Source organism: Haliotis rufescens, unplaced genomic scaffold (genome assembly GCF_023055435.1).
Source record: "Haliotis rufescens isolate VD_foot unplaced genomic scaffold, xgHalRufe1.0.p SCAF_5, whole genome shotgun sequence".
Lineage (NCBI taxonomy): Eukaryota > Metazoa > Mollusca > Gastropoda > Lepetellida > Haliotidae > Haliotis > Haliotis rufescens.
In genome coordinates, this window is record NW_025964223.1 from 5,372,125 (window position 1) to 5,397,167 (window position 25,043).

Consider the following 25,043-nt stretch of genomic DNA (forward strand, 5'->3'; position numbering starts at 1 on the left):
CAGCAGGTGCCAGAAACATTTACCTTAACATGCAGCTATGCTTCCCATACGCCTTTGTTGTGAAAGACATTTCTGATATGCTGTAAAGGTTAGCAAGCTATTTCTGTTCTATTTGTGATCAAATGTTTGGTTATTACCATGACCTGAATTTGTCTATTTAATAGATATGCTGTTGATGTTTTTGTATCATAAATTTAGATAACACTTAACATACATGCAACTTAATATGTAAATAGTCCATGAAAATACCTGGTTGTAATCAAAATTTGCTTTCAAATTAGACCATCAGCAATGTTAAACACAAATACTGTGAGATTTGAATTGTTTTAATAGGCTTAATTAGATACATGATACTTATTTGGTTTTATTATTATAAGTTTTGTTTGTGTATGCTTCTTCATCATAAGGTGCAGCTAATACTTGCACAGTTGATATACCAAAACAAATCATCACTAAGACATAAATATTAATGATGAGTTTGCCTTGGCCACACTTTTTTATTACCCAGTTTACAGGACCTTGTTATTCAGGTTAAATAGTGGAGAGGTTGGCATTAAACAACAAACAGCCATATGAGGAGAAACACATTACAATTACGACCTGGCAGTGAGTAGGCCACATGAGGAGAAAAACATTACAGTTCAAACCTGGCAGTGAGTAGGCCACATGAGGAGAAAAACATTACAGTTCAAACCTGTGAGTGAATAGGCCACATGAGGAGAAAAACATTACAGTTCAAACCTGGGAGTGAGTAGGCCACGTGAGGAGAAAAACATTACAGTTCAAACCTGGCAGTGAGTAGGCCACATGAGGAGAAAAACATTACAGTTCAAACCTGTGAGTGAGTAGGCCACATGAGGAGAAAAACATTACAGTTCAAACCTGGGAGTGAGTAGGCCTTATGAGGAGAAAAACACTACAGTTCAAACCTGGCAGTGAGTAGGCAACATGAGGAGAAAAACATTACAGTTCAAACCTGGCAGTGAGTAGGCCACGTGAGGAGAAAAACATTACAGTTCAAACCTGGCAGTGAGTAGGCCACGTGAGGAGAAAAACATTACAGTTCAAACCTGGGAGTGAGTAGGCCTTATGAGGAGAAAAACATTACAGTTCAAACCTGGCAGTGAGTAGGCCACACGAGGAGAAAAACATTACAGTTCAAACCTGGCAGTGAGTAGGCCACGTGAGGAGAAAAACATTACAGTTCAAACCTGTGAGTGAGTAGGCCACACGAGGAGAAAAACATTACAGTTCAAACCTGTGAGTGAGTAGGCCACACGAGGAGAAAAACATTACAGTTCAAACCTGGCAGTGAGTAGGCCACGTGAGGAGAAAAACATTACAGTTCAAACCTGTGAGTGAGTAGGCCACACGAGGAGAAAAACATTACAGTTCAAACCTGGGAGTGAGTAGGCCTTATGAGGAGAAAAACATTACAGTTCAAACCTGGGAGTGAGCAGGCCACGTGAGGAGAAAAACATTACAGTTCAAACCTGGGAGTGAGTAGGCCTTATGAGGAGAAAAACATTACAGTTCAAACCTGGGAGTGAGTAGGCCTTATGAGGAGAAAAACATTACAGTTCAAACCTGTGAGTGAGTAGGCCACGTGAGGAGAAAAACATTACAGTTCAAACCTGGGAGTGAGTAGGCCTTATGAGAAGAAAAACATTACAGTTCAAACCTGGGAGTGAGTAGGCCTTATGAGGAGAAAAACGCTACAGTTCAAACCTGGGAGTGAGTAGGCCACATGAGGAGAAAAACATTACAGTTCAAACTGAGATATCCTCCTATAGTTACAGGTGTGTGGTATCATTACAATTTGATAGTGATTCATAAACACATACTCATGATATAGTCGGAATTGTACACTCCACTCTGCTTTATGCAGAGATTTCTATTGGATATGGAAAGGGTTTTGTTGCTTTATTTACTGTAGGAATGTCTATCATTAAAGGTAGAAACTTTGCTTGGATTGTTTCACTAGGTAGATGTCAGCGTGAGTAGATCTACATTGCGATTTTATCTATGATGTTGCAAATGCCCAAACACTCAGGTTACCAACAGCTCTTTCACAAGTATAGTTGTTTTTATTTATTTTCTAACTTTCTAAGGCAATTTTTTATTTTGGTCTTTGTTTTACGTATAATCTAATTTCTCTTCCTGAAAAGGACAATGTCATAAATAGAAGTGACAGAACCCTTTGCATAATCATAAGAAAATGAAAGCAGTTCTTTAACAAGGCCATTTTTTAAAGAATTTCCTGGCAGTACGAAATTCTTTATGTCAACAGCACATTTAGATGGAACAATCTGAAGGGCACGTGAGTTATGATCAGAGTTGACTCTGGGTTTTTCGAGATAAACAGAACTGATATCTACATGCATGTAAGTCAAACTATTTAATGTTTGAGACAAATAAATAACTTCCTGATTTTTACTTTTCTGTTAAAATGTATTAGATTCAGAAAATTGATCAAGATGATCAACACATAACTGTTGCTTATAGCCAGGAATACTCAGTACACCTACAAAACAGACCCGACTCTCGGGGAATGATATCTAAATGGAGATATTGTGGATATTGGAACCAGTAGCTCTCTGACCATACTCCAAGAAAATGGTGAGGAATCTGGCCCAGATGATGACATGTAGCACCGGACAAAGGAGTGGGAGGAAGGGCTACTTTAACGAAGCCCACGTGGATATGTAGGGTGGATCTTCAGGGCCCTGCTCGATATACAAACAAACGGAACATGTGTTCTTTGTCTGTCTCTGTTGGAATTAACCTGCCAATTATGTTTATTTGGACAAATGATTGTAGGGGATATTGGGATGACTTGTTCAAGGGTTCAGGCTTTTGATGAAAGGCAACTGATGCATGAGCTAAGGGAAGTAGGTTATCAAGCTCATGTCTGTAACACTGGAAATATAAAAAATGGTGTTAATGATTTTACACAGAAATATACCAACTAAGATCTCAGATCAACTTGGAGCTCTTATCTTGGAACAGAAGATCGTGATCAAGTGTTGGGACAATTCTCTCTGAAAATAGCTTTAGTCTATACCGTTATGCGCCACATGGCCAGAAGAGCATTCTGATTTTGTACATATATCTATTCATTTTTTCACTCTTTTGATCATGAGAATCAGCCTTGCACTGCTATCAACAAACTTATTCATATTCATGAATAAGTTTTGTACATATCAGGTGTATAATTAGGTTTAGATAATATTATTTGATACATGTCAGGTTAAGAAAAATGAAAACAATGTAACTTGCAGAGGAAACTTGAGCTCTTTCTGAAAAGAAGAGACAAGGTTTAGTAAGGAAGAGAACATATGGATGTGAACTTCTATATTATGAGGAATACAAAGTTTCGGAGTATATGCTTACTCCTATATACCTGATACGAAACACCCGAAACGTTGTATTCCTCATAATAAAGAAGCTGACATCCATATATTCTCTTCCTTATGTGTATCAATTCTAAATGCCTTTCAAAGACCTGATGATTTAGTAAGTTCTATTCCTATAGCAATACTTATTCCTGAAAACCGATGGAATTAACAATATTGAATCAAGTACATGCATATATGTTTCTATGGATTTGTCAACTTCCGAATAATAACTCTGGCTTGAAATAAAGAATTTCTTGTGCTCTTATGTGCCATCTGTATTACAGATACAGTAAACTGAGATGCGTCAGAGAAGTGTTGGTATTATATCCGTAGTCAATACATGATGTTGAAAAGGGGACCTAAGATTCTAACAGCATGAATAAAACAGATTTATTCCATAATTGATGTGGTCCTGATACTGTGTGAATAATGTAGACAGTGCTTGTTTATGCCAGTTGCTATGGTTACAGGTCTTGCATCAGGAACAAGAATGACAAAATGGGAAGGTTTGTTATAGAGCAAATCTGTTAGCACATCAACCTTTATCACAGTTTATGTGTATATAGCGGCCAGCTTGTAGATCACTGCATGGCATCATAGTGCAACAACGTTAACCCGCAGTCAGTTACACAAGATAATTGGTCAGATGTGACATTCAGTGTTTTCTTGTTATACAACTCATTAATTAAGAGCTATCATTATGTTGAGGACCGCCTCTGTGGTCTAGTGGTAGAGCGTCCGCCCAGAGAGCGGAAGGTCCGGGGCTCGATCCCCGACCGCGTCATACCAAAAGACGTTAAAAGATGGTACTTGTTATTACCCTGTCTGGCGCTCGGCATTAAGGGGCTAAAACAAGGACTGGTTGGCTCGGAGTCAGTATACTGTGTCTGAGTGGGGTATTCATGCTAAACTGCGGCATGGTATCTCAGTGAGCTAGCACTATAAATTGGCATCAATCCGGACTAGTACAAGCAGCCACACACACATACATACACGTGCATGCACGTCGCTATATAAGTGCAATAATCTTGGACGCGACGTTAAACCCCATTTCACCTCACCTCATTATGTTGACATTGGTTAAACACCTTTTCCATTTATCATCTGTGAAACCGCTAGCTTCTGCAAAACATCATACAATGTTTGTCTGCTTCTGCATTGAATATAAGTACCAACTGTTACCTTGTAAGGCTGGTCAGTGAAGTGCTTGCATGATGTATGTGCTATCACATAGTTATATATTGTGTTATAGTCCATTTATTCATCTCCAGATTCTCACATATACTGCTCCACAAAAAGTTAAGGACTACCCAATTTTTTCATATTACTGTAGTTAATCTGTAGTGCCAAGACAGAGTAATTATAGTAATATGAATGAATCGGGTGGTTTTTAATTTTGTTTTGAGTAGTATGCAATGTTTATTATACCCCTGACCTAACAGGGTAGGGGTATATAGTTGTACCAAGGAATTCTGTCAGTCCTTCAGAGGACATATTTGTGTGCGACCTACAACTTGAAAACTACTTCGTAGATTCTTTTCAAACTTGGTGAACCCTTTCTATACCAATAGGAGACTTTTTATACTTTTGCAGTGCTAAGTGTGATTTCAATATTTGGATTTTCTGAGAAAAAGTGAATTTTTCCATGTTTTGGACTTGGTTTTTTACTGTAACGTTTGTGCAACTTATAACTTGAGAACTACTTCATGGATTCTTTTCAAATTTAAGGAACACTTTCTATACCAATAGGAGAGATGCAGCTTAAAGTTTCATTATTATGAAAATATTGCTTTTTTCATGTTTTGAACTAAGAAGTATGTTGGAGTCGAAGTCGGGGGTATTAGTGAGCCCTGCTCACTTTTTGCCTTGTTTACTTCAACATTTGTATGACCTATAACTTGAGAACTACAGTCAAGTCCCATTAATCCGACATTGTTGGTTGCATATGATTATGTCGGATTAACGAGTATGTCGGATAAACGAAATTAAGTATTATCAACGTTCGTGATCGAAAATTGGACAACTACACGATAGATAACGATTCAAACATGTTGTAATAAAAAAAGGAAATAGGAAATATTCATATTATTGTGTTACATTGTTCGCGGAATATGTTTTCTAATCATGCAACCTCTAAAGTTTAACACAAAGCACAAAGTTTATCTCTGCAGCCGTTTAAATATGCAGCTACTCGCCGACTTGTCTCGCATCAAAACACGGGGCTATGTACTCGCGGGCAGATGACCAATGAGTACACTGATCACCGTGTCGGATTAACGAGACTGATTAATGAGTGATTTCAGCAAATCGTTGCTAATTAGGTGTGTCGGAGTCAGAGTGCGAGACTGTCAGATTAACGGGTCTAAACAGCATTGATTTAATCGGTTACCATCATTTGTGTCGGATAAAGCCGATTGTCGGATTAACGAGTGTCGGATAAACGAGACTTGACTGTACTTCACATGGATTCTTTTCAAATTACAGGAACACTTTCTATACAAATAGGAGAGGTTAAATGCAGAGTTTGATTTTGATATGTGTATTTTCTGAAATAATATTGCATTTTTCATGTTTTGAACTTAGAAATATGTTGGAGTCAAAGGCAAAGGGTATTTATAGTGAGCCCTACTCACTCTTTACCTTGTTTGTTCATGTTTTTCAGATTATTGTGTTGGCATTCCAGGACAGGATAAGTGCCCAGACACATCAGAATCAGTTGGTTGTAATCAGTGGCTTGGTTGATTGTGTCATGCCTAAATAGCCTGGATCATACATTGTTCATCCAGCAACCACTGGTTTGTCTACCCCAGGTTCAACCACCGGTTTGCCTACCCCAGGTTCAACCCCTGGTTTGCCTATCACAGGTTCAACCGCCGGTTTGCCTATCACAGGTTCAACCACCGGTTTGCCTTACCCAGGTTCAACCACCGGTTTGCCTTACCCAGGTTCAACCCCTGGTTTGCCTTACCCAGGTTCCATCATCGGTTTGCCTTACCCAGGTTCAACCACCGGTTTGCCTACCCCAGGTTCAACCCCTGGTTTGCCTTACCCAGGTTCCATCATCGGTTTGCCTTACCCAGGTTCAACCACCGGTTTGCCTTACCCAGGTTCAACCACCGGTTTGCCTACCCCAGGTTCAACCACCGGTTTGCCTTACCCAGGTTCAACCACCGGTTTGCCTACCCCAGGTTCAACCCCTGGTTTGCCTACCCCAGGTTCAACCCCTGGTTTGCCTACCCCAGGTTCAACCACCAGTTTGCCTACCCCAGGTTCAACCACCGGTTTGCCTACCCCAGGTTCAACCCCTGGTTTGCTTACCCCAGGTTCAACCCTTGGTTTGTCTACCCCAGGTTCAACCCCCGGTTTGCCTTACCCAGGTTCAACCCCCGGTTTGCCTACCCTTGGTACGATTATTTGGAGGCCACCTTCATTTAGCTTGAATATAGCTGACTGCAGTACTGTGCATGGACAATATCACAGACCGTTTTTAAATAATCTGTAGGGACATGCCAACATTCAATACAAAATATTGCATTGATGTGGTAAATGTTTGATGTAAAGCTGTCAATATCAAATTACTTTAGGAGGCCGTATTCTAAAATTACCATTTAACCCAACTTAATGTGTTGGAACCATAATGCTTGGTGTCTTTACTGATACATTTGATGTTCATTTTAAGTACTGATCTCTGCAAATGTGTGTCAGAATCTCGTAATAATACTGATCAGTGACTTATGTTGTCTGTTTCTTGAAATTGAGTTTGGCAGTATCTTTGTGGTGATCTTTAGTGAATATTACATTTCTTGTGAAAACTCTTTTGAACATTGTAGGGTAGTGAAATAAGTGCATTATTATGGCATGTATAGTGGGTGTCAATCATTTTAAACACATCATGGTCAGGATAGAAGGAACAGTTTTTGGAATATTCATGTATGCACCATGATGCTGGTAAACATATGAGTCCTTTCTTGATATGCAACACATCTACTTTCCTTTAAAGTTTGTAACTGATAATCTTTAAATTTAGTCTCCAGTTGTAGGAATTTTGTCAAATGACAAAGATCAGTCATTATATAAAGTGCAATTTTTTTATACATTAATATGTTATATGTGTATCAAGGCAGTCATGATCAAAGTGTTATGGCCCAACTCAAGCCTGTCATATTAAACATGGCATTGATTGGCAACTCATACTCTCCTTGTACATTCCGGGACAGATTTTCTTTAGATGTTTGTTGATATCCCAGTGTAGGATCATACCTCATAATCAATAAGTACATTCATGGACCTTTGGTGCCAGTCAACAGGTGCTTGTTCAGTACGCATACACAGGTTGTTTCTGTTATTCCATTTCCTGATTAAAATACATTCGAAGATGTACACCAGACAAAAACATCTTTTTTGTCTTACGTACCAGATGAAGGTTTCTAAACACAAATATTTACATTACCCAAAACTAGATGGACATATATGCAGAAATAGCACAGGATGTTTCTAATACTTTGATACTTTGCTTACTACCTCTATCATCACCTCAACAGACATGAGCATATGCTGAACACAGAAAAAGGAAAGGTATCATTCATTGCAGATCAAATGTTCCTGACGAGTGATTATGGGAGTAATCATAGCAATAGATGTATTCTGATGCTCAGCACTGTGTATATTTAGCATCCGCCCATCTAAAGCTCTTATATTTGTACTGTAAGCGACCCAATAAGTGACCCACTTCTTATTAATGTTCCCCCATTACTTATATACTAGCCTTTGAGTGCCTTCTTCCTCCTTCCAAGTGTGGTTGGCCATAGGTAATGTTTGAAAACCTATATTTGGTGCCAGTCACTGTGCTGACTGTCAAGGTTCTCAGAAGGATATTTCAACATACTGTATTTATTAACTTCACATCAACTAGGATATAGAGAATCTCACCCAAGTGTCTTTTGATATCAAATATATCAACACGAGTTGATAAAAGTGGAAAAATTATGAAGCTTGCCGTGGATTTTTGCCACTTTTATCAACGAGTGTCGATATATTTGATATCAAAAGACACGAGGGTGAGATTTTATTTATCATCAAACATCATTCTTTCAACTTTTTCAATTTGTAGATAGTAATTAGCATTTTCTCTTCAGTGTAAAAAGTACTGCAAACAGCTTCAGTAGCAGAGCCATTAGTGATGTAATTTGATTGTGACGTCATGGTAACCAGTGACGTCACAATGGTCTGCAAAGCATTGTGATGTAATTTCATTGCAGCGATATCTACAGTGTAGATATTGCTTGATCTCATTCAAGCATATCTCCTGTGGGAGCCAGTTTTGGATGATAAAATTGAATACTGTACTGTGGTAAATCTTTTAGAATGACCATTTACAAACTAAACATGCAATTGTATCTACTAAGAACCCCATGGTGACATTGGTATCTTCATAACATTCCCCTTGCATTGCTGTGCAACCTATTGATGCACCTGGGATACTTATTGGGTCAAATACGGTGTATGTTATTTCTGTTCGCTTCGATATCAATGCCAGAACCATTTAGCAGCTGTAAGAGAATCAACAAGTGCCTGTTTGCCGAAGTGATGACGTTATAGAATATGTGGCTTCAGGCAAAATAGTATCATGTAGCTGTGCTGTGTAAAGCCATTAAGATATCATACTTCTACTGTGCATAAATATTTGGAAAGTATGAATATGGATATATTTTGATGGCATCTCAAAGACATTTAGCACAGTGTTTTAACAGTGTTGTTACAGGTGTTCTCGTCTTTGCGTAATAATCATTAGCTAAAACTATGTTTTCTTCAGATAATGTTGTATATTTCAGTTGAATATGAGACTAACTGGTTCAGTTTATCTATGGCTCTTCATTACTAGAAGTATATATTTCAGTATTTTTGCAGCCCAGTTTTGCTTGCCAAATACAAACAATTCAGAAAAGTGTTCTGTAATGCTGTCTTATTCAATATGGACAGGGACTATGTCGATAGTTAATAAAACATATTACATATTTTTTGTATTGACTGAAAAGAAACAGGTCCTGACCAAAAAAAAATCCTGAGATACAGTATTATATAAGTACACTTAAATGATAATGGAAGGAGTGAATGTATTCTTGGACAAAACATGTAGTTTGTAATTCTTTTTTTTAATGTATTATGTGACAGTGTTATAAACAGACTGTCATATTCTTTATATCCCATGGGGGGCACGGGAGTCGTCTATGGCGCCGAGATTTGCTGTGCAGAGTTGCGTCCCTTGGGCACGTCGGAAACCGATGATTGTGGGTTCGATTCCCGGTTTGCCCCGATGATGTTTCTAGGTTTGTCAGCACCATACCCGTGCTCAGGGGTTTAACCAAAGTGGTAAACATCTGAGACCTGCATCACTTCGGGCTTTCCTCCCACATTAAGCTGACACACCTTGATATAACTGGAATACTGTTAAAAGCGGCGTTAAACCCAACTCACTCACTTTATATCCCATGAGTTTATAATATCCATGCTTTACTGTAAAGTGATTCTCTGGCCATCTAAAAATGAGATTATTTTGTGTGTTTATATAGTTGATTGATCTGTATATGGTGTTAGCTATAGTTACTATAAGGGGAAAACATTTGTTTGCAAAGGATTTTGAGACTTGACTTTGAATATGACAATGTTTCTGTATGTTGGTAATTCATTATGGCTGCTTTTGTTGAGACATATTTTCTACCAGCTGGCTATTGTATTGATGTATGTTTGCTCAATGTCATTCACTTAGTCACAAAATCAAACTTGAAGCATGACATTGTATAGCTAAAGATTTCAAGCATTATTGAAAATCTGAGGCAGTGAGGTGAAATCAGGGGTTAAGCGTTACATTCAAGATTATTGCACTTACTGGGTATATAGCAACTGGAAATCTGAAACAAGCTTACTTGGCTATAGCCAATGGAAGAAACCAGGCCATTATTGAGCAGGTTTGTATGGTTGTGAAATAAAACAGCTTTATTGATGTATTGCTGCTCGGTTTCCCTTCGATCGATCTGCTCCAGCTGATGTACTGCCTAAAGTTATCATTTCCATCAAGGCACTGTGAAATACAGTCCCTTTGGGGTATTCCTGGGGAACACCAAGACATTTATATAGAGTAAATTAAACAGGCAACAGAGGCAGATACCCACCAGGGTTCACAGATTGGGGGATTATTTTCCTCTGTCAGAGGGAGCATATATAATTGATACTGTGCCAATGTTTTCTCTTCTGTTTCCATGCCATGATTATTGTTGCTTGTGTAAGTAAGCAAACAGATTCCCCTTCATGATCTAGTTGGCAAACATACTTTATTGGTGCAGCAGGAAAGAGTAGCCATTGTCCGGTACTTAGTTACCAAGTTCTGTTTATGACAAAAACACCAGAGAGACAGCCATCACAGTATTACTATACACTTCATTTTGGCTAAAGTGCAATCTCTAACACCCAGCTATATGCTACATGGTCGCTGAGACCAGTTGTGGCAAGTGCCCTAGTGACCAATATTCATGACTTGGCATGGTCCAGGGTTTAATGCTGACTCCTTGACATTCAAACATATTCATCAGCTTCAGACTCCAGCACACTTCGTAGATTCAAGAAGAATCATTAATTGTGTGACTTGGTGCAAAGTCAAGTACTTTTGTTAACTGGGTACTCTTGAAGGATAATGGAATGATGAAAATAGATTTTCTCATAAATGTCAAGAAATGAAGTAACCCAGTAATTCACAACAAATGTTATATATGTTTACTACTTACCCTGATGTCCTACTTCTTGATACTTTAAAGTCTTTTCATTGAAATTGTGATCGACAAGGGTCCTAACGTTTTGCAACCAGATTGTTCTTGAAATATTCATGAATTTGAAATTATCGTTTCTGATAATTTTGCAATCAAGTAAGTTGAGGAGAAACTACAGAATGTTTTCAGGCTTTGTTAGGTTATGACAGTCAGAGATATAAGTAGACATGCTCTCGTTCAGGCAGAAATTTTCTTGTAGTGGGTTAAAATGTCCTAAACTCAATGTTAATGTTGTGTTCTTTGTGGCTCCAAATACAGTATAGCTCACCTGTACTGAAGCAATCTGTTGAATAAAATATGATTTGAAAAATGTTTCAGAATCCTAAGAAAAACCACAAGAGTCATCAGAAAGTGGACAGTGGAATGATGATAATATGAGTTGTTTCATATTTGTTTGAAAAGAACATGGTACACATGTATGTTCCTATTTTCTTAACATTGACTCCACTGTTACGTTTGACCTTCACATTCCCCATAAATATAGTTTTACTGCAATTTTGACATCTCTTCTGAAACTACTGGGTTTATGAAGATGAGATTTTGTGTTTATGATCCCAGTATTGGCAACTTGTAAAAGTGATGATACCCGTCTGATCTGATTTTGAAGAAGACAATCTCAGCCATCACACAGCCATTTGTTCATGTGTCATTGTAAATTAGTGTATGCCACAGTATGTGGTATGCACTGTAACACATTTGATTAAATTACTATTTTGATATACAACCTTCAACTGACATTTGAATATCATGTAAACCCTAAAATCTAGGCATTTTCTATATGGAATTATAGGAACCATATTGCAAATGTTATTTTTGCCTATTTCTGCTTTTATTCATTAGACATTCTTAATTCAAATTAACATTTAATATACAGCAAGTATGTATGTAATGGTAATTACAGTTATTTATGTATTTTGTCATCACTTGTGTGACTTTTGTGAATAATTATTAATGCTCTCTAATGATTTAAATACTCAATAATAAATCATCAGTATAAATTGATGTGTCATTTACAAAATTTTGTAAAAACTGTCATTATCCAATTACCAAGTCTTCTCTGGCAGTCTATGTTTCGATATGTTTTGCTATGATTTGATAAGCACAAAAGTCGTAACATACTTCCTCTATAAGCTTTATGAACCATGATGGTTTTTGGATGTAGTAACAAAACTTTGACTGTTTCTCATCTCATCCTTTACAGCTAACATTTATGCACATTATGTCTGTTATAGTAGCTGGAAGATTGCCTCCGCTATTTATGTTCCTCCCTGAAATAATGCTAATGGCCAATTCTTGATCATTATTAAAGTTTGTCCTTTAGCAAATGCTCCTGAATGCTCCTTAACTTGAGGTAAATGAATCCATTACATGGATTTTGATAAATTCAGGTTCTTCCTGCCAATGTTTGATGGAATTGAACTTTTTATAATAGCCCATTGCATGAGGTGAACAAATATTTTAAGCGGGTGTAATTGCTCATTCAGTGAATTGATGTTTCTGGACATGTAATGCTGTAAATTTCACCATCTTTCTCTTGTATGTGGCATAAAGAGAATGATTATATTTAAGGTAATACAAGTCCATACTTGGTTAGAGCATGTAAAGTGGAATTATTTGATTGTTCTGCACCACTTGAACGCTGGGGCATCCCCAACTTTCACCAAAATTACAAAACAAATAAACATTGAAAATTTGTTTGTTTTATGTGTTGTGTAAAAAGATTCAATAGTCTCTTCAAAAGCTATATTATGTATGGACACTATCCAAGCTAATTAGGTCATTCCTGAAATTTGACAGATACTAATAAACAGGGTTTTATCTTAAATGTTTCTCTTTACTTATGAGCAACAGAATCTCTGCACTTGAATACACAAGACGTAATTCAAAATTAACATACCATTTGTAGCTAGTTTGAACCAAATCAGTACACAATCACGTCATTGGAATTCTGGTCCATCACTGGATTGTTTGGTCAAGCCTCGACTGTTTATAGGCGAGCATCGTATAGATGTAAATACTGGTAGATAGAAAAGGTGCTTCTTGGTACGAAATGTAATGTCATTTTATGTACTGACATTAATAAATCGAGTCATTTGTTTCTGTTATCTGCTATGTTGTCTAGATCTGCACCAGATAATAATATTATTTATTCTGCTACTGTAAATATATCTGTTCTAAGATCTTGACTGTGAGGAACACATGAAGTGGAAGAAATTATCATATGAGATTGTGCAGCAGATGTTGATGGGGTCTGTATATATAACTAGGGCATGACCCACATTTCAGGTGCTTGTTGTGAAAGGACAATCCTTGCCTGCATATGACTGCTGTGGGACCATTTCCTAACATTTTGGTCTTATCTATCAACAATTCTAACAAACAGAAGGGATTCGGCTCTGCTGTCAGTTATATTTGCTGTTGTACCATATTAAGACCCTGTCCGCAAATACAATTTCATTTGTAGCTGTAATGTATATGCTTCAAGTTGTATATTCCTGAAATGCCAGTTAATGTTTAACTTTTTGTCTTGGATTAGATTTACAAATGTATGGAATGGACGCAGAAAGAATATACTTGGCGGGACTCACAGTAATATTCATTGTACCAAATTCTTGACAAGAAATACATGTATATAGATCCAGTAATTAAAGTAATTTTCAAATCTTTCAGTGCACTTTACCGTTTCAATACTTAACAGGACCCTCATTTTTCTTGTAAAGACCCTTTAAATTAATTATTGGGGTTCCTGGACCCCCAGTTTTGTAAGTCAAAGTAAAACCCTGTTTTCAATATTTGATGTCTTATGCTCTCTAGAGATGTTCCTGTCCCTTTTGTTGTGTTGACTACACCCAAATCTTGAACTGAACTTAAGACCAAAATATTGAAAGCTTAAAGTTTGGACCTCACATTCTTTTTCAGAGGTATGCATAGATTTGAATCTGGCTTTAACAATACCACTGAAGGATTCTAAAGAGTAATTAACCATGTGTTTGATGTTTCGTTTTAATGTCAAATGGTCATTAAGTCCGCTCATTATTGATTTATGCAACACTGATTAATATGGCTTCCAGTATGTTGTAATACTGTTGTGCTTGAACATACATGTGCTCATGTTTGTAGATACACAAAGGCTGGAATATGATTATGATTGTATTACTGTATCATTTAAAACAAATCTATTTTGAACACAATCTAATTTAAACAATCAAAAACACTTAATGTCATTTGTAAGTCCTCATTGTATTATGAATATTTTTGCATTCATTGATATCCCTTAAGCATGGTAAGAAATCCTTCACATGCCTTTGCTCCACCACAAGTAGAGGATAGACCAGTATATGTTTCCCTTTGCAGCGGTGGCAATGTATTATCGCATGGATGTACACCTGGAAACCAGTTAGTAGTGTGGTGGCAAACTGCCACACCTATCTTTAACATTTAATAAGCGAAAAACATTCTTCCATTGACCCTCCTCTCTCCACAATTTCTGCTTAGATGATGCAGTAAATGGTTTCAAATGGGATAATTCTGTTCAGGAATGCTTCCATCTTTTCAGAGCATTCCATGTATATCCAGGCTGCTTGTCTGTCATTACCTTCAAAGAATGGTTTAATTTACCTAGCGGTATGTTAATGTCTTTATGCCATAAGGTGCGTGTTGTCAGGTAAGGTATTTTGGGTTGCACATAGGATGTTAATGTGAATACCTTATCATATTGCAGGTATAACATTTTGAAACAAGGATGACAGCCTCCCATTGAGTTATTCAGAGTAGTATATAGTAGATATTAGCATAAGAGTAACTGAACAATTACTTATTTACTTGAGAAGTATTTTTGCTATTCCATAGACTTTTGGGTGACCATTGCTTTGATGATGTTTATTATGATATTTTTCTACTTTTGTCATCTCTAAATACTTTAGAACATACGGCAGTTGTAACTATTTCTTCAGTGCATTTTTCAGTTGAGAAAACCATCATATGTAGTTATGTTGCTTGTGTCTATGTGTCAGCTGTGGTTTTACATAAGCATGAAGTCATTACATCTTCAGTTAATGTAAGTAACCAGACGAATGTTTAGTATATCTAGACCGCACCCGTGGTCTAGTCTAGTGGTCGATCCCCGGCCGCGTCATACCAAAAGACGTTAAAAGATGGTACTTGTTGTTACCCGGTCTGGTGCTCGACATCAAGGGGCTAAAACAAGGACTGGTCGGCTCGGAGTCAGTATACTGTGTCTGAGTGGGGTATTCATGTTAAACTGCGGCATGGTATCTCAGTGAGCTAGCACTATAAATCGGCATCAGTCCGCACTAGTACAAGCATCCACACACACGTGCATGCACGTCCCTATATAAGTGCAATAATCTTGGACGAGATGTTAGTATATCTAGTGTGGTGATGATATAGTACAGTAAACCACAGTTACACAGAACTCAAAGTAACCACTAATTTTAGTTCAGTATAAGCATATGAAGAGCAAATGGATGGGACAAAAAAACACTTTGTTATATCCGTCTGTTCGTTATAAACATAGTTTGCTGTATTTGTTTATCAAGATGCAGAAGATAGTTAAATGCCATTATGATATTAAATCTGAAATTACTCAGATATACATGATTAGGTCAGTTAGCTTCATGAGGACATTTGTTATATCATCAGTATTTATCACTCATGTCAGTCTTTTAGCTGATTTGAAGATGTACACTGCATGACAAAACACTGTGTCATGCCTCTTAAAGTCTGTCTTACAGACCCGGGGGGCACGGGTGGCCCAGTCGTCTAAGGCGCCGTGATTCGCTGTGCAGAGTTGCATCCCTTGGGTACGCCAGAAACCTATGATTGTGGGTTCGAATCCCAGTTCGCCCCAATTATGTTTCTAGGTTTGTCAGCACCATTCCCGTGCTCGTGGGTTTCACCGAAGTGGTAAACGTCTGAGACCTGCATCACTACGGGCTTTCCTCCCACATCAAGCTGACACGCCGTGATATAACTGGAATACTGTTAAAAGTGGCGTTAAACCCAACTCGCTCGTGCTCTTACAGACCCTGATACAAATACATATCAAATACAGCCCATGCAAGTCTATAATGTTTAGATGTTAGTCTATGCCTCTCAATGCATTGTTCTTTTAAGATTTGAAAGAGTGTTTCAAAAGTTGTCCAATCAAGGTTACAACATTCAATCCCTCACTAAACTTTCTAAAGGTTTATGGTAGACATGTGGAGGACATTTCCAAATTGCTGTCATCACTATCTGATAGTGATGCATAAAGACAGTGACTCAGTTTCCTACAATCAACTCTTTTTTATTTGGATAGGGTTTTATATTTTTTTCTTTGTTTGTTTTTTCCTTCATTCTTATTCTTATCATCATCATCATCATCATCATCATCATCATCATACTTCATCATGATACTTGTTACATTATAGCTGAAATATTGCCTATGTGACATAAAGCATAAACTCACTCACTCATCATGATAAATGTGATAGTTCCATTGTGAAGTTGTGTGTATGTGATCTTAGTGTAAAATTTGACTCAAATAAATTAAACTATCAATCAGTACATGTTTGTAGACCTGTTAATGTGCAAATAAGTAAAACAATTTCTAAAAGTATATGTGTTCATGCAGAATGCAGCATATATGGCTTTGTTGAGGTTAACAACATGGTGCATAGTTGAATTGTTTAAGCATTAGTCAATTACGTCAGTTTGGTATCTATGTTTTTGCTTTGTCTGCAGAATTATTTGCTCACAAAGAGAAAAATAATTTTCTCACTGCCGTCTTCCTTAACACTCTTATGTCTAACTGCCAACACATTACAGCTTTAAAAATCATTCATCACAAATACCAGGTTAAACCTGTTACCAGATTGCACTTCAGAACAGCTTGAATCTTGTCAGCCTTTGGACTCTTGTAACTCCTTGGAATCAATGCAATCTTCAAGGACATTGATATGTTTATCAGCTTGAAAGCGATATTATCATGTTTTCAAGGAATGAATATTAATTCTGACTATCTGAAGCTGCCTCAAGCTGCCTCAAACATGTGCCTTGAACAATGTTATTTAGAAAACCCAAATCATTACCTCAAAGTTCAACATGAGCTAGACAGCAAAATAATTATGGTTAGGTAGTCGTTATTACTATTATTGTACCAATGAGTTAATAATCACAACCCACCCAAATATAGCCAAAACATAAAATGTTTATATTTCAATGAGGGAAAACAGTGTTGAAGAATATTTTACCAGCATCCGAAGTGGAGCAGCCGATGTGACCTGCCCTTGCAAATCATAAGGGATGCCTTATTTTTCACTTGTTTGTGCATGTACTTCTAGTTACGTCTTCTATTGCTCATCGATTGTTACCTCAGATAGACTTATAGGACCAGCAAAAGCTTTTCCCATGAACATTCCATTTGTTTCAGTCATAGACTCAAGTTTGTGTTTGTTTCCTTTGTTTTCATATGGCACAGTTGTGGCCATGGTTCTAGCGCTTTGCTTCCAGTGTTTACAACATCAAAACAATCCAGTAGGAGTGTAACGATTTGACAAATGTTAACTGCTTGTGATAGGTCATATATCAATACAAGATGAAATATCAATATGATATGAAAAATAATTGTGAAATACTACGTGTGGACCTCTCCAATGTTCGCTGGGCTATTTTAAGCTAGCTCAGTGACTGCACAGCCAACTGTACTAAATTTTATCAAACTTGTCTGGCTCAAGAACCTTTCTCATAACCTCTCATAGATTGAGTACCAGATATAAAGTTATCTATACGAAAAGATATATACTTACACAATATATAACAAACTCCAAATGGAGCCCTTAACTTTCCACATCATTTTAGACTTGATTTGGTTTTATGTTCTTTTGAATACATGTTCTACTTGGAAGCCATGCTTTCGTGTCATTTCAAGAAGACCATATTAGCCAGAAAACTGATAAGTAAGCATTTATAACCCTCCCCACATCCTTACATATTTTCTTTTCATAGATGAAATATAACATATATATTCATGAAATTATTATGAAAAGTTTACCATAAATGTATTCAATGCATTTATTACTTTGCTTGAATTCAACACATTCATTCACAGTAACTTCCTTGTTAATTATATATGAATACACCCATGGAAAATTGCTTATTTGAATATAAAACAGGCTGATATTTTTATCGGAAGAGATACATGATATCAAAATATTGATTTTAACAGCATCTATATAGTTGCTTTTGTTCATGTTGAAGCTGTTCTTGTGCACTATTTTTATTAATTGGACATACAGATCCTGTGTGTTTATAGTGTTGGATTAATTATATTGGTACTCAGTACTATAGATTTACACTGCCTTTGCTGATCCCTCTCATGATGCTTTACTTCAGGGATACCTTGGTCTTGTGAGTCTTATTATGAAAGTTATATCTAGAGTATATAGAATAAAATGAGCCTTTAAAGGGTTAGTAACAGCTATTAAATCTCTAGTACCATAGAATCTGGTGATCTCTGGGTCTTCCACTTGTATGACAGGCTGAATGCTAAGTTTGGACTTTGTTGGCAGGTGTTTGTCTAGAAGCTATTGGAGAAGCCAAAGTGGAATGGATGACCTCTAGTGACATACAGGCCTCAGACGAGGAGGTGTTCAACTATACAACTGTGCTGCCAATCAAAGGTAATTATGGTAACAATGGCAATACAAACGCCAAAACCCTTTCCATAATCATAAGAAATCCATAGCACTTGTACAATTCCGTACGATTCATCAATTTACTACATATAATCTTCAAAGATTCTACTTCCTGAAATTAGTTATCTTCGGATTCACCAGTGTGTCTGAAGAGGATTATCCCTGATGGATCAGGACACTCTAATAATGATCGCAGCATGTACTCAAGGCATAGAGGTCATGCATCTTCAGCCCTCTCTACCATGTGCTCAGCTTAGAGAGGCTGAAATGAATTAATTGAGGTTATTTACATGCCTGGGAACATGTTCAATCATTGGAAGCAGCAACAGGTGCACTCTTCTTGTGAGTACACATTGTATCATACCGGCCCTCAGTCAGGAGTCGAACACCTTTATAGGTATATGGTTTGATTATCATGGTCATCTTAGACACCTGTATGATGTACTGAACAACAAGCTTAGGGGTCATGAATATTTGGGGCGATATTATTATGAAGCAGTGTCCTCCGTCTTCACTACTAAAAAATATGCCTCCAAATATTCATGGACCCTAACCTTTTTTGTTAAGTATATGTGTAGGAACCCTGGAAACAATAGTATATTTAAAATGTAAGCTACCGTATTCGACATAATAAGCGCCCAGGGCGCTCTCAAAATTAGAAATAGGGGGCTATTATAAGAATATCATTTTGGTGAAAAAAACAGAGTTGAAACATAAATTTCATGGTTTATGCTGACAGCCTGAAATGTTTATGTACGACAGAAAGATAGTGTTATTCCAGAATTTAATTGCCCATAATTAAGGGTGCATATAACACACGAGTGCGTTCTATACGCGAATAAATAAGTCTTGTGTACATTCATCAATCGGAAGGGGTGCTTATTGGGATTGTTCACTGGCCAATATGTTTGCAAATGTCGCCGTGGGCGCTTATTACGTCGAATACGGTATGTATTGCAATACACATTCAGAATCTTTTACCTGAAGATGTCACAAATTACTCCTTGCATTTCTCCCTTCTCAGCTGATCCTTGAACGATACTTGAACCCATTTCCAGCTTCAAAAAACATGTATCCACTCAACTAATTCAAATACCTGCCTAGCAGGATACATGTTATCACTATAGATGTATAATTGAAGTAATGGTATGAAGATATTTGATAAAAAAAATAATTTAGGCAAACAATAGAAGTTCTGACACCCAGGCAGCATCACTTTCCTGAATCAATTATTCTACAGTATCATGTATGAAGTATTAGAATATTTGATCAGCTTCAAAGGTTTGGCTCTGAAAAGTAGAACCACTATTATCCTTGAACATTTACCCTCTTCCACTTAGCTGCATGATGTAATACTGCAAACACGACAACCAGGATTCATGTTGGTCTTTTGATCCAAAACCTGGGTACGTTTTACGTCATCGTTTCTCGTAAAGTGTTGGGAATGGAACTGTATTGCACTGTTGGATCAAACTAGTTTTTTATGACTAAGGTGTGTGTTCCACCACCTGCAGAAGGCAGTCTGTGTTGAGACTGTTTGATGGATCCTGGGTTCTCTTTACTTGATTAGCATCAGCTCATTGATGGAATCCTGCAGCAGTGTATAGCCTCCAAGATGATATCCTTGTCAGATATATTTCATTGAGCTGTAAAATAATCTTTTGATAGGAGGTGAAAAAAAAGATAATATATTTGCCAAGAAGGGAATATCTTCAAGGATGTAATACTTATTCAAGGAAACATTTCTTTCATTGATTGCTACTATTCTCATTAATATTATATTGACAACTGTATCAATTTTCTCCTTTCAGCAGCTTGTTCTATAATAGTAATACTTTGTTGCAATGCCTTTGTATCTCTATGGTAGCAAAATCCTAGGGAGACTTGATTAGGAGAGATTTTGCTTTTAACATGTATGTAGTGTACAAACTGCACAATCATGCAATGTAAAAACAATGTCAGAACCTGAAATGTATTACCATATGATTAACAGGTAGCATAGCAGAGTTTGAGGTTGTTACTATTGGCTTTGGGTGAGCAATTCCATGCTGTAGCTTACCTCTCACTGCTCTAATGTTCTACAAACTGACTGCTCCAGTGATTTGGGTGCAGGTAGTTTAGAGAGTAGTTCCTCTTGATTATTTATAAGGACATTTAATAAATCTAAGAAATACTTTGAGCATTAAGCTATTTTGCTGTATCATCATCATTATCATCAGCGTGCACGGGTGACCCTGTCGACAAAACATGTAGTTTGTAATTCTTTTTTTTCATGTATTATGTGACAGCGCACTAGTGTTATAAACAGTTATAACACTAGTGTTATTTTCTTTATATCCCATGGGGGGCACGGGAGTCCTCTACGGCGCCTAGATTTGCTGTGCAGAGTTACATCCCTTGGGCAGGCCAGAAACCTATAATGGTTGTGGAACCGAATCCCTGTTCACCTCAATTATGTTTCTAGGCTTGTCAGCACCATACCTGTGCTCATCGGATTTACCAAAGTCGTAAACATCTGAGACCTACATCATTTTGGACTTTCCTCCCACATCAAGCTGACATGCCGTGATATAACTGGAATATGGTTCAAAACGGTGTTAAACCAAACTCACTCACTCATTATCATCTTGTATAGTATCATTCAAAGTGAACAACTGCCTCACTAAACTGGATTGGTTCGAATTCATTTTCTAGGACTCTGAATGATTGACATCATCTAAAAGTCTTAAAATTATTTTTCAATATAAGTAACGGTATAGGAGAATGTCCTATCAAAATAAGCAAAATTTATGAAAAATGTCCTGGTAACATATGTCTCTTGCAACATTACTGCCTAAATTTTAAAAAAGTAATACAGGAATAAGAGGGAAGGTATGTGTGTTTTAAAGAATTGTGTATTATAAGACTTAAGCACTTTTCATAACATTTTTCAGATATTAAACTGGAACATATTCCAACAAATTTAGAAGGTGAGTGTGATCACATTAATAAATTCAAGGCTCATTAAATAGAAAAATGTGATCACGTGATCATCTTTGTTGAGTATGCACTATTCAAATTAGCTGCCAGGAAATTATGCACTTTAGTCAAGTAGAATCTTACAGTTGTGTTATTGGATTAAGAAGGCAATTGATTACCACACTATTCTTTTCCTTTCAGGTGAAAAACAAATTGATGATGAAGGATTGTTACATCCAGGATCTCATTACTTTCCATTTGAATTTGTTCTTCCATCAAAACTGCCATCTTCATTCAAGGGAAAGCATGGCAGATTGCGGTATTTCGTGAGAATGACAATTTATTCCCCTGGTGGGCCCCATCACGAAAGAACAAGTAAATTCGCGGTTATTGGAGCCTTGGACCTCAACTCTGAACCCGATTCTGCAGTAAGTGTTCATATCAGCCTGTTGACAGTGGTCTGCATTCCGAACACTGTTTAGTTAACCAACATGAAGCTTACACATTTGTGCTTTATTGTTAGTGTCACTGTTATTTTCAACCCATAAGTCCCTGTGCAAAGTATTTATTAGACTAACGCTTACTCTCTGAAAATATTAAATTTTGATAGAAAACATTACATTAAAAGTATGATTATCATGGGCTCTATGTTACTGTGGTATCAGTAAATCTCATAATCCACACTCCATGTCAACTGTCTACTTTGGGAAGCCTATAAAGCAAGGGTTTCATCACTTGATCAAATTCTAGACTCCTTGCAGTATTTCACGGCTACTCAAAAGTATACATTTTTTTATGATAGTTTCTGGAATGTTTATGAAGTGGAATTGCCCCTACCTCCATTCATAATTGGTTAGAAAGGAACCTATTTATTTGGACGATGTCCCTTAACCCAACCTAATTCGTATGCATACTGATTATGCATAATCCCCAACAGGAAGTGATGTAAACCACATATTCCGACCATATCACACCACAAAATAGTGATACCACGATAATATAGTGTTGCCCGCCCTTGAGTCGCTTATGACAGGTATTCTGTTTACCAATCTCACTGAAGAAAATCAGCATCGATCAATCCTAATTGATGTGTCATTAAAGTTTAACAAAGTAGAAGAAACATTTTGGGTATGACATATTTAATAGGTTAGTAAGCGTGTGCCATTAAATCCATTATAAATTAACTACCTTGATAAAATGGTGTACCATATGTATTTGAAAAGTAGCCCCGGCGAGATATTAGAGATTCACATTCCTGAACCTGAAGAAAATCTAGACTTGTATCATTTAGGTTTTTTTTAGGGTTACCAAGAGGACTGGGCGGAAGGGAAAACAATATGGTCCAGGGACAGTGAGACAGACTAAGTGTTTATAAACATCCGAGATGTCAGTTTCCTCATTTTCTCCTATCTATGCAGTTGTCAGTATTTTCCATGTCCAATGTATTTCCTGCTCTTTGTTAATCCATTTTGTATTTTAAAAAATCAAATATTTTTTCGTTATTAGGTATATTAATTATTGTACAAGTGTGTGTGAACTAATCAGACAATCATACAAACTGGCAACTCATAGTGCTGCAGCTATTAAGCAGCTCTTGACAAACCGTTATCTCCACTACTTATACTGTGCACTGATTTAAAAGCAACTATTGAAAGTTATACTCGATATCGCATGCAAAAGAGGTGGGACACCCAGGTAGACTCTGTAAAATACTTCTCTGAATTTTTTCAGACTAAGGAGCTGAACTTGAACTGACCTGTATGTTTTTCCTTGCGATGATTATCATTTAAGATTTTTATGTCAGTTTTTCCTGAGTATTTATATCAACGTCGACAGCAATTTTTCTTCAAGGCTACTTCCAGTCCCTCCATCATGTAGTAGCCTCGAACGTTGTGTAAGGACTATTGTTGTAGTAATAGACAACATTGGTCTCTAGGGGTCGTTCTTTTATTATGTATAGCATATTTATTATTATTTATGTTTGATGAACACTCCTTTTGTTGACCTGTCTCCTTGATTTCCTGCAGCTGCCAGTGGAGAATGACACATTTGAGGCGGTTGGATCCTGGTGCTGTGTAGCTGGCACAGTCACTGCAACACTAAGACTTGATCGGAAGGGTTACACACTTAAGGAAGCCATCCCTGTGTGGGCGGAAATAAAGAACTTAAGCACACGGAGGATAGCAGCCACACAAGTATCACTAATACAGGTAGGTATGTGCTTCCAGGAGTTACGTACGTCTGTAACTATAGCTGTTACAGAAATGTATAGTTGAAATGATCATGTTTGTTTCGGAGGCGTTTATAAGAGCAATAAACACAACTGCATTGGTTTAGCTTATGTGCAGGAATATTTCAAACTGTGCCAGCAGATATTGTCTGACACATGTTGAAGCTTGTAGCTCACCTGTCCAAAGATCTGAGTGAACTTTATTTGTCATGGTTACTTGAAACTCATCCACTAAGGGGTGTTTGTATAGGTTTATACTTTATTGCTGCAAAGTAACAAGTTTTGTCTTTATGGACATCATTGAATTGGTGAATAGATCAACTTATAATAAGACAGATTAATATGTCAAAAACATTACCCCAGATAACATTAGTCAACTGTTAACATGTTTTGAGGTCCTCAGGTTTTTCATCTAAAGTTTCTCATTCACATGAGCAAGAGATGTATTACTGCTCTAGTGTATTGCCATTCCTATTATGGACAATTATAATCTGAATTTGTTATAAACATGTTTAAATATGAAAAATGTAACCCCCCAAAACATGCTATTATTAACATGTTCATTAATTAAAATAAGCAAAAGATAGTTTAGTATTTGTGATGGTTGGCATTTTGAAAGAAATTACAAGAAGAAAAATTGTTTTTGTAATAAAGAAATGTATCTATCAGATTAGAAAAGAATAGCTTACTTTCCCTGTTTTACTTGCCTGTATAATGTAAAACGTCTCAGCAAATATCGGCAACTGTTCTTCCAAAGGGTGATTCTCCTTCTACGCGCTTGACAAGAAGAAAGTTGGGGAACTGAATTTAGTAGCAACTTTAGCTGATCTCTTTTTAGCAACCTGAACCAACTTCCAATTTGCAATTATGTTGCAAACATGTAAACAAAGTGACAACAACAATGATAAGCAACTGTCATAAACTGTGCCAAAGAAAATAC

General features: G+C 37.0%; 1 protein-coding gene across 7 annotated transcripts in view; it reads left to right on the forward strand.

Annotated features, from left to right (window-relative positions):
- LOC124133591 (arrestin domain-containing protein 2-like) overlaps positions 1 to 25,043 on the forward strand; it is a 148,545-nt gene that overhangs the window by 98,376 nt on the left and 25,126 nt on the right. For 4 of the 7 annotated variants that reach the window (XM_046498035.2, XM_046498033.2, XM_046498034.2 and 1 more), the window contains 5 exons: positions 3,869 to 3,904; positions 18,790 to 18,900; positions 21,849 to 21,884; positions 22,075 to 22,301; positions 23,901 to 24,083. In XM_046498035.2, the coding sequence (XP_046353991.1) occupies positions 3,869 to 3,904; positions 18,790 to 18,900; positions 21,849 to 21,884; positions 22,075 to 22,301; positions 23,901 to 24,083 (593 nt within the window). The remainder of the gene's footprint in view (positions 1 to 3,868; positions 3,905 to 18,789; positions 18,901 to 21,848; positions 21,885 to 22,074; positions 22,302 to 23,900; positions 24,084 to 25,043) is intronic. The other 3 variants (XM_046498037.2, XM_046498036.2, XM_046498038.2) reach the window with 3 other exon arrangements.